The sequence below is a fragment of the Eubalaena glacialis genome, chromosome 6 (genome assembly GCF_028564815.1).
Source record: "Eubalaena glacialis isolate mEubGla1 chromosome 6, mEubGla1.1.hap2.+ XY, whole genome shotgun sequence".
NCBI lineage: Eukaryota > Metazoa > Chordata > Mammalia > Artiodactyla > Balaenidae > Eubalaena > Eubalaena glacialis.
In genome coordinates, this window is record NC_083721.1 from 94,357,226 (window position 1) to 94,368,712 (window position 11,487).

The 11,487-nt window shown below is 35.4% G+C and overlaps 1 protein-coding gene across 6 annotated transcripts in view; it reads right to left on the reverse strand.

Moving 5' to 3' along the window:
* NLGN1 (neuroligin 1) overlaps window positions 1-8,256 on the reverse strand; it is a 696,295-nt gene extending 688,039 nt beyond the window's left edge. For 3 of the 6 annotated variants that reach the window (XM_061193421.1, XM_061193419.1, XM_061193417.1), the window contains exon 1: window positions 7,750-8,256. In XM_061193421.1, coding sequence (XP_061049404.1) covers window positions 7,750-8,242 — 493 coding nt within the window. In that variant the 5' untranslated portion in view covers window positions 8,243-8,256. Of the gene's footprint in view, window positions 1-7,263; window positions 7,324-7,749 lie in introns of all 6 variants that reach the window. The other 3 variants (XM_061193418.1, XM_061193416.1, XM_061193422.1) reach the window with 2 other exon arrangements.
* Between the last annotated feature and the right edge of the window lie 3,231 nt (window positions 8,257-11,487).

The following is an 11,487-nucleotide window of genomic DNA, read 5'->3' on the forward strand; positions in this document are numbered from 1 at the left end:
AGTAACCGGAACTGCCAACTCCTTGATTTTGGGCTTCTCAGCTCCAGAACTGTGAGAGAATAAATCTCTGGTGTTTAAAGCCACACAGTTTGTGGCAATTTGTTACAGCAGCCCTAGGAATCTAATATAGGGAGTATTACATAAAGTATTCTGTCCACTTACAAAGGACTATGAGAAGATTTATGATTAGAAATTATGCTTCCACATCTAGTCCAGAGTTTAAGATTATCAAATCCAGAATGAGATTATGTGATTGTTACCAGCAAATATATGTACTGGTGTGATTTTTGAAGTTGGTCATTTCCTAAACGACTTTAGCATGTACCACCATGGGAGGAAGAAGAAGAGGAGGAGAAATATGAGAGGACAAAAGATTATCAACAAAATCTGTAACAGAAAGTAATGTAGAAGTTAATTAAAGCAAAGATTACATCATAATTAGGAAGCTAGTAGTATGTTCTATATGTGAAAACAACACTTTAAAACACATATTACACTGGATAGTAGAAAGGAAAGCATTTTCTACAGAGGATTTATTCTGTGACATAGCTCTTTTTGCTGGTGGCATGTCATATGTTTTAAACTTCAACCCCAACTTCTACAAGAAAAAAAGTATTTATTCTCTGGAAAAAATGAGTTGGACACCTATAATGGTCTTTTAATCATCAGCTTCAGGAGACTCTCTCTGCCTATCAGTAGACAATGGAACAATTGACGTTCTTTTAAAACTTTACAACCCTTTTAGATCTGCTTCATTTCAGAGTTCCAACTTAAACTGTTTAGCTTTTAGAAGACTTAACCACATCTGTCTAAGGATACTAATTCAAATATGAAGCCAAATCTCTGGTTTAATCCGGTTTCCCATTTATCTTCGGACCCCAAATAAACCAGACGTTTTAATTATTTCAGTATGTAGTGATTTTTCTACTAGCAAATTGGCCACCAAATTTTCTATTTGATCTGGGATCCCACATGAACAGAATTGTTATTGTTGCTGTTGTATTGTTTTGCTTTATTCCCTCTGTTCTAAAATCATCTCCTTAAAGAAAATACAGTTGGCCACTAACAAAGTATGTATATTTGGGAAGGATACTTAACTTCTTTGGTCCTCCATTTCTGCATTTGGGAATAAAAATCTCATAGGATTGTTGTGATATTAAATAAATTAATAAGGCTAAATGTCTAGAACACATTAAGAGCTCACCAATGTTAATTCTATCTCCACTTCCCTTAATGTTACACACTGAACAATTAAAATAGAAACAATCAGATGAGAATAGAATCATATTACTACTTCTACCCATGTACTCATACTCATTTACTCTGCCTAGCTACATGTTAATTTAAATTATCTACTAATGCTCTTTTTAATCCGAAACCTCCAATTGTATACTAGATCCCAACTTTCTCTAAAGATATTATTCTAGAAGTCTACCATCTTTCCTCTGTATTTTTAATTGTTCCCTTCCTACTATATACAAACATTTCTCTCCTTTTTTAATTTTTTTTATTATAATAAAATTGCTTTACAATGTTGTGTTAGTTTCTGCTGTACAATGAAGTGAATCAGCTATATGTATACCTATATCCCCTCCCTCTTGGACCTCCCTCCCAACCGCCCCATCCTACCCATCTAGGTCGTCACAGAGCACCAAGCTGAGCTCCCTGTGCTATAGAGCAGGTTCCCACTAGCTATCTGTTTTACACATGGTAGTGTATTTATGTCAAACCTAATCATACAAACACTTCTCTATTTCTTCCATCTTAACCTATAGCAACAAAACAACCTCTATTGTCCTTACACTTCCATTTTTTCTGCTCCTTCTTACAGCAAAACTCCTTAAAATAATTATTTATGCTTAGTGATTCCAAATCTTCAGCCATTCTCTCTTCGACCCACTCCAGTGTGTCAGACCCACACCACCCCACAAGAGTTCATTTGGTAGAGTTGATCACTCTTGTCTATTTTGATGCATTTTCTTTACTTAGCTTCTAGGACAACAAAAATATATTGCTTTACCTCCCATCTCACATGTAATACTTTCTCAGTCTCCATAGTCTTTCCTTCTCTTCTTCCAGACCTCTTAATGTTGGAATGTCCCTGGATTAATCTTTGGTGTCATCTCTTTTCTCTATTTTCATTCAATTCCTTTTATTCTCACTCAGCCTCATGACTTTAAAACTCTACCTTCAATGTCACAATGACTCCCAAATATATATCTCCATTTATACCTCTTTCCTGAATGTCAAACTGGTTCCTTGATGTCTACACTTGGATGTCTAAGAGTCACCTCAGATTTAACATGTCCAAGCTAAACATCATCCTTCAACTGTGCCTCCTCCTATACTATTCTACATTCCTCTTTTCTGTCTTAATTGATGGCAAATCTATTTTTCTAGACATTCAGACCAAAATCTAGGAATCTTCTCTGACTGATCATTTTCTTTTACAACCCATAACCAAATGAGCAAGAAATGCGATATTTGTAATATATCTAGACTATGACTTCCATTGTTACTCCTCTGGTCTGAGCCTGGACCAGGCTGACATCTTGTCCAAGCTACAACAACCTCTTATTTGCTCTCCCGGTTCCTCCATACTCTCCTACAATCTACTCTCAATAAGTCAGGCAGAATGGTCTCTTTAATATAAAGTCAGATCATTCTGAATCTCATTGCCTCGCTCTCTCTACTCTTTCCAGATTTACCATACCCCTAGTTGTTCCTTAAATACACAAGGCAGAATCTCATCTTAATGCCTTTGTGCTTGCTCTTTGCCATCTTCTTTCCTCAGATACTCATTTCGTTTCCTTCAGGGCTTTGCCCAAAAGAAGACAATACTGACTAACTTATTTAAAATTACCTTCACCCTCCACACCAGCACACCCAAGCCTCCATACTCTGTTTATTTCTCATCTTCTTATATCGTCTAAATTTAGTTGTTTATTGTCTACAATGTGTCTCCACACACTAGTATATAAGCTCCAGAAGGGCAAGGATTTTTTAATTGTTTTTTTTTTCACTGATGTATCTCGGGGGCCTAGAGCAGTAATCTAATCAGTACAGAGTAAGGACTCAATAAACATTTGTTAAGTGAATAATAAATTAGATAGAAATGTATAAGCATGAAGGAAGAGCATTCTGGAATATAATCCCCTTTTAAAATCCTAAACACACTGACAGTGATAGCAGTCATTTTTATACATATCTAATTAGGAAAAAATCAGTCTCTGTGTTCAACAAATCACCAAATAAACCCTAAATTTACGGAAAAGGCTCTTGAATGAATTCAATATTATCTCAGGTAAAGACTACTAAACAGAGTGTGTAAAAGTAAAATACTTATGAAAATCAGAAATAAAATTCTCAAGGAGTCAAGAACTGTACCACAGCCATCTACAGAGATTGTAATTTTCTATACAATAAAATTGGGGTAAGTGAAAAAAATGAGTTAACTTATGCAGAGATGAAAATTAATTCTGTATTCATCTCACAAGAGCTATGCAAATTATAGTCAAAGTACTGGAGAAATACAAAGCTAAACAACTCTAAGGTATCCATAAGCCAATCAATTTGCTGTGGATTCTCTGGGTCCCTTGTTCCTCTTGTCATGTTTACTGCCTAATATTTGACCACTTTACTGTTTGTTGGCAACTCTCATAAGAGAGAGAACTAGAGAAGCAAAATGAAACATAAGCAAATTAAAGCTACTCCTGATAGCAGCCAGGAGGAATACGTTGGGATCTTTGTCTGGACAGTGAGAAAACATGTGTACTATTTAAAAGTATTCACTAAAATGGGTACTAAGCATGTTTTCTGGAAATCAGTTGCTAACATTGGCTTGACCCAATTCAATAAGGTGAGCATTAAACCCATCTAAAATAGAGTCAACTGATAGAATAAAAAGAATTCACGATATATTTGAATGTGCAAAAGCAAGCAGGAAGAAAAGGAGGGTAAAAGGGTGGAGACATACAAGCCTCTGCTGTAGAAATCATCTACAGGAAGTAATTTAACATAATGGAAATGCATCTAACATAAGCAAGAACTAGGGCCAAACCTGACTCCACCCACTTACTAGCAGTAGAAACTGGGTCAGAATGCTTAACTCTGAGAACCTACTTTCAAATTTGTAAAATAAGGACAGTCATATACTTTCTTCATAAAGTTTGGTGATAAATTATGTCAGTCTCTACATCCAAATTCCAGTTTCTATCCCATGTTGCCTGCCTATTTGGCCAAGTGCTGACAGTCATCTCATTTTAAGCACTCATCCTTTCTTTCAATTTTTCAAGGATAAAGCCCTGAAGAAATATCTACAGAGCAGTTAACATATGGCTAAAACTATCATGGGAAATTTAAAAAGATGGATTAAAAAGTGCAACTGGGACCTTTTGTAAATGAGAGGCAGCCTATTGGTAAAAATATGTTTTTTTCTTCAATTGTACAGGAAAAATAGTATAAAAGCTCTGTTTAGGGCTTCCCTGGTGGCGCAGTGGTTAAGAATCTGCCTGCCAATGCAGGGGACACGGGTTTGAGCCCTGGTCTGGGAAGATCCCACATGCCACGGAGCAACTAAGCCCGTGAGCCACAACTACTGAGCCTGCGCGTCTGGAGCCTGTGCTCCGCAACTGGAGAGGCCGCGACAGTAAGAGGCCCGCGCACCGCGATGAAGAGTGGCCCCCGCTCACCGCAACTGGAGAAAGCCCTCGCACAGAAACGAAGACCCAACACAGCCAAAAATAAATAAATAAATAAATAAATAAATAAAATTAAAAAAAAAAAAAAAAAGCTCTGTTTAAAAATTACAGCAAGGCATCTTTTGGAGGAGGGAGAAGATGTTCTTCCTTTCATAGAGATTAAAGTGCAGAAAATGCTTTGTTCTTTGTAAACTTACTTGAACGTAAGTTCTATGGGAAGAGAGATCTTTGTTTCATTCATTACTGATAGTGCATATAATAGGCAATTAAGAAATAGTTTTGAATGAATACAGCATACACAGATTGGCACAAGGGTGGTGGTCCATCTGCCTCTGCAGATGACCATACACAATTAAAAAAAGAAGAGATAAATAATAAGCCAGAATTTTATTAGCACCTAGATAAAATGTAACACAACTGTTCCTATACTTCCTAAACTTCCACAATTCTGTTGAAGAACTCACAGCCCATATGCAGTATATATATTAGCATATGCATAAATATGAAATGACTAATATTTTTTGAACCAGGAAAATATGATTTCCTGACGTGAATAGACCCTTCACGATAGAGAAGGAAAAAAAAGCTGAAAGTTTGGGGAAAAAAGTTCTATTCCTCTGCTTAAAAGTCAAGCTCTAAACTTTGATTTTGTTTATTTTTTTAAAAGACTATTTCTATAGAACATTGCATTTAAATTATTTGTTATTTAGATGTTAGGATAATATACAAAGAGCTAATAAACAGCATAACTTAGTTATTAATAATAAATACCAAAGTGAACCAATGTTTTAGAATTTTTAATATGAAAACACAGTAGATTTGGACTATAAACCACAGACTGATGTAAGTATCTATAGATCTAGTCCTCAGGCTAATTATAAAGTAGTTCAAATTTTGCCAAAGTAAGTAGCACAGCCTACATACTTCTTTGCCAACTCTCTCATAAAGCAGATGGAACCAACAATCGAAAGAACCATGAAAAAGAATTTTTTAATGAATCCATTTCCTTCTGAAGTTGTATGAGAAGAAGGTCACTTTCTTACTTACTAGCTTACCTTTTGACGTCCTTATCATTTTTTTGATTGTACATATTTTTTATGTATTATGCTATATTTATGCATTCTTCAATAGCATCTTTATTTATGACTTTGTGAATCAACATCTTTGTGATAGGAGGCAAAAGTCACTTAGCTAATTACACGTGCTTGATAAGCTGCATAATAATAACCACTGCAGTACTGTACATTAGTTGAAAGCATATAAATTACTGCAGTTATTCTCATTTGGGAAAAAACAAGAGACTTTTTTAGTTATCTAAAACATCTTTGTTGCCGCCATATCCATCTTCTTAAGTATACTATTCTTTTAACCCAAATCATGACATTAATAATAAAATAAAGGTTAAATTCCATTCTATCAGTCTGATCAAAGAAATAAGAACAAAAACAAAACAAAATTCAATTTAATGCAAATACTTCTGATCTGCAATTGAGGATTTGGTGATATGAAGCTTCTTCCACATAATGCAATCCCAATGAAAAAAAAAACAGTTTAGACGTTCCCCACCCCACAAGAATGCTGTAATGAAATCTGACTTGGTCCAGCCAAGAGATCAGAAGTGCACAGAGAGAGAGAGAATGTACAGAACTGGAATATTAATATGACTTCTGTATGAAGATTGAAAATTCTACAAAGATATAATAAGGTCAAAATAACACAGATAATTTACTGCCAGAGAAAATCATACTCTCCTATGAGTGATTTACTAGATGTTCTATAAAAATGGAGTGTGGACAAGCTACATTCAGATGCAAGCTTGCAGCTGTCAGTGTCTACATTTGCTCAATCTGGCTAGAGGATGCTTTGAAGGTTGATTTAATTGTAGCTTCTGAATCATGTTCTTCCCTATGTTTTAAATTGTTTAACGTAAATATAAAAATGTTAAAGCAATTTTAAGACTGTAAATATTTAGTATAAAAAGCTGCAAAATTTCACTTTTTTCTGGAAGAGTGACTGAAAACGGAAAGACTGTCTGGGAAAAAATACCATTACTTAATAATGGTAATTGCCCAACAGTTATGGCAAATTTACCCTTATATGAGAAAGTTCATAGGGTGTTCAGAAAGAACTAAGGATAAACAAACAAAAAACTAGGTTTGTGACTGAACTGATCAATTTTAAGAGAAACAGGAATCTATTATCTGTAGAAAAGGGTTCGGAGATCAAAGCTGAACAGCTGGGAAGGCAGCATCTTTGGGTTCCCTGCAGGCAATGTAATAACCTAAGTACCTTTTTCTCTATACACAAACTCAAAGCAGAGATTCAACTCCTGTCCATGCCACCAACACCAGCACACAGGGCACCACCAATGAGCTTTGTCAATGTCATCTACTCAGCTAGAGCTCTCCTCAACCATCTTTCTATTCTTTGACAGGCTTCATTAAATTCCAAATATCGCCTAACCATTCACTTCCCAGCATCAACAAATCATCCTTAGGGAGAATATCTTGTTCTTCCTCTGCAAGCTGTTTCCCCCATTTTTTATTTTCACTTTTATACATACCTCCTTTTCTACATATTTTCTTGCCGGGTTTTCTGGCACATTCCTTGGATATTCTTTTTACTGAAAAATGAATAGAAGACTAGAAAATAACATGGCGCTCCATCACAGACCGCCGGAACATGCAACACCACTATCTAACTTAATACGCTCCTGCATTTACTGAGTGCGAAAGATCCCCAATTCGCTGAGCCTGCACATGCAATGGAGAAATGTTGATGCATCTTCTCAGAAGTCATTCGGTAGGAAATGGAAATTAGGAACCCATTTCTACCTAAATATACGTGCTGCAGAGGAAAGAAAATGAGTAGGCACAGGAAAAAAATAAGAACGCCAACACACATAAACAAAAAGAGCTGCATGCACACATGTAAAATATGTCTACATGCCGACAGGAAAAGCCATGCATGCTACCAGTACACATGAATTAATATTGTTAGAATAGAAAAATATAAATATATCTCCCTGTTTTTCCTGTAGTAAACTCACCATCCTCAGTTGGGACGTATATATTTAAATACAGGCAATCTTCACTCTGGTCTTGTACGTATGATGAAACCACATCCAAGTTATTAGTAAACCACACAGGAAGCATGACTTCTGGCAATCTGCCATCAATGATATTCTGGGGACACACAGGAGCAAACTGAGTAGCGTTCCTGATATCTGACCAAGGAGATGGTGGTTCTGGAGGCTGAAAACGATGTTCTCCTGTTGGCGGGGCTGCATATGGAATGCCAAGAAACTGAATAACAGGACCCAAAATTTCATTATTGAGTTCTTTCTTAATCCCTCTTATCTTGCCGAAGTTGGTAGTCACCAGTGGGTCTCCATCATCCAATTTTTGTGAGAGCACGTGGGCAGCCTGAAGCAAACAGCCCAACACACAAAGAGTCAATGAGGCACCCAATCCCCTGTGTACCAAGCATGCCATTACTGCTCTCCAAACATAAGCTGGCCACATGCATCTGGGAAGTGCCATGGTCCCACATCAGTTGTGTAGTTGTCTGGTTGCAGTGAGGCAAAGGTGTTTGTATCCACTTGAGAAAAACCGTACAACGGTAGAATACACCTCAGATTTCTCAAAGGTGAGCTTGTCAAGAAAAGCTCAGAAAGCTCTTCATGCAGCCAGTATCTCCCATTGATTTCACATGTATTGAAGTAGCATCTTCAATCATCGCTATTTATCAGACCATATCCTATTGACCATTCTGTTTTCCATAGTAGCAACGTAGTGAGAGTGGCCATTGACTGTACATTTCCCTCTTATAAATCAAATCCAGTTAGCTGCAGGTCTATATCCTAGAGAAAATGAAAATAAATCATTAGTACAAACAAGCTAAAATAGACAGAGTGATAACTAGATGTTTTACAAGCTACAGAAATACTTTAATAGTGGCTGGAGTCAGGTGAGTTAAATACTACCATAGGAAAATTATGGTTTGATGTGAGATGACAGATGAAATAACCAATTATTAGAATATTGAGAAACTTGCCTCCTGGCTTTATACACATTTAATAGAAAGCAGGCCTTGTTAAAATATACAGTTTCAGGAGCATTTCACAGTACAGTTTTCTTAAAATACTGAAGGTTATGTGTGAAATTTTCCCTTTATTGAAAGTCTTCAATCACTTTAAGGGACCACAGTATTAATCACCAAACATACTAAAAATTAGAATTCAGTAGCAGAAAACCTTTTTAAAAATATTGGTAGGGAATTAGTCAAATGTAAACAAACTTTGTAAGAATGACTATATATATATTAAACAAACAAACAAACAAAAAGATGGTCCCCAATCCTGTGCTATATAGAAAAAAACAAAGATTATGTTAGAACAAGAAAACCAATATTAGTTCAACTATGATCATTTAAGTGCAACTACCTTATAAGGTCAATCTCCTTGCTATTTCTCAAAAGTATACATAAAATCATTGGCTATAGCTCCTTCACCTTAAATTAAGATTCAAGAATTTAAAAGACAAAATGCCTTTAGACACAACTTGAAAAAGAGACAGAAGTTGGCATCATTTTTTGCAGACTTTATTTTTTATCATCTAGGTAGCTATATATTTTAGATATCAGTAAATTTGCAACAGGAAAATTAACTTCTAAGTCAAAGTCAATATATTTTAAATTACAAATGTTCTCACTACCTGTTAAAGATCAAAAGAACAATACAAAAAGAAAAGAGTGCAGCAGTTTAAAAGAACAAGCATACCTAATCATAGCGTTACATACTAACAGTAATCAAACATCTAACACTCTTTACCCAGTCCAACTTAGGATGCATCAGAATAAAATGTAACATTCAGTGCAATGCAATTCACCGTGTAATCTTTCGTTAACTGCAAAATAGCACACAACTGGACAAATTTGTCTTTTCCTGTTCAAGCAATGTTTTAAAGTGCTTAGTTTGAAAATAACAGTGTTGATTTGTATTATAGATGGTTCTATCCTGTCATATTATGGGAAGATTCCTGAAGAAGTCCTGGTCTGGCAGTGAGGCTGTCCTGACTTTATATTATTGAAAAGGAGATCGCAAAAACTATATAGGGCAGCAGGAGATTTGGTTCAAGCCTGGTGTTCCTTTAGCTCTGAACAATTCATCACAGATGGCAATAAGAAGATAAATGTCTTTCTTCAAGAATACTTGTCTGTGTTAATTCTCATACCTTTGTTGTGAAAGCACATTAACATACAAAAGACAGGTTTAGACCCATCCCATTTCCGTGCCAGAACTCTAGCATGTATTGAAGATTTAGCTACACAAACCCACTTCTGTTAAGAGTACATAATGCTCATTCTTGCACAGAATCGTGGTGGGCCACAGCATGACTAAGTCTTTCCTACTCACCTTTTGGTGTTAAAAAGCAGCATTTTGACACCTAAAATAGAGAACCTGTGGTGAGGACTTAAAAATCTCCATCACCATATTTTATTCAGCTTAATTTTCGAATACAGTGATTTCTAAAAATTCTTCTTTACATACTTGGTATCTCATCCAGAATAAAAAGTACTTGTTTGGCATATGGACACCAAGGGGGGAAAGTGGGGTGGGGTGGTGGTGGTGGGATGAATTGGGAGATTGGGATTGACATATATACACTAACATGTATAAAATAGATGACTAATAAGAACGTGCTGTATAAAAAATAAATAAAATAAAATTCAAAAATTTAAAAAAAAAAAGTACTTGTTTGGTTACCTACAAAATAACACTCATTTTTGTACTCACAAATCCTTAACTGTGTTAAAAATAAAAGGGCTGCTGTTTACCACTTTAATGTACTACTTTAACACAAATTGTGGAGGATGAGAATTCTGCATTCCATGGCAAATTTTCAAATTCTAATGGTTAGCTTTTAAGGTTACAAAAATATCCCATTATACATGAGCTTACCTGTATAATTACAGTATCGGCCCCAAATACTTTTCAGAGGTCACTGTTATAATAATAACAGTTGCCCAAGGTTAATGTAAAAATATGGCTTGTTTAAATAACTGAAAATTTACATATATACATGTATATATATGCCTAAATTTAAAGACTCTCAAATTTGTTGGCAGGGTTTTTTTTTCCTATTTATTGGTGCTTCCTTAGTACAGTATATGCCAAACCCTTAGCTTTTAGGCATTTACATTTCATTTACAACAACAATAAAAACTAGCTTCAACAGTTATCTCCTTTTTACTTACAAGGAACTGAGACTTAGAGGTTAAGTACCTTGGCCCAGGTCTCTCAGCTAAACAATAGCAGATCCAGGAGCCCACTGGCATCTACTTTAAAGGCCATCCTCTTGATCATTATACATGATACAGTCTCTCACTTCACAATTAACACTTTTTAAAAAATTGATCCTAGTGCATTTAAAATTGAATTGTAAAAGTGTTTTATGTTCCTTCAGAAGACAGAATGGAGGTAAATACTCTGACAATTTCATAGAAACAGAGAAATTTAAATGGTCTACCCTGTTCTTATTGGCACTTTAGATTTTGTTACCTTTTTTACCTTTTTTTACTTTACATTGAATGCAGTGATTGGGTATCCATATGTGTTTACACAAGATCATGTTAAAATAATAAGGAGTAACCCCAAAAAGCCCAACTTCATAATAGCATAAATGCCCATTAACAGATATTGATAAATGAATTATGATATATTCACAAATTAGAATTCTATACTTCAGTGCAAATAAAGAACCTAGACCTAAATATATCAGCATGA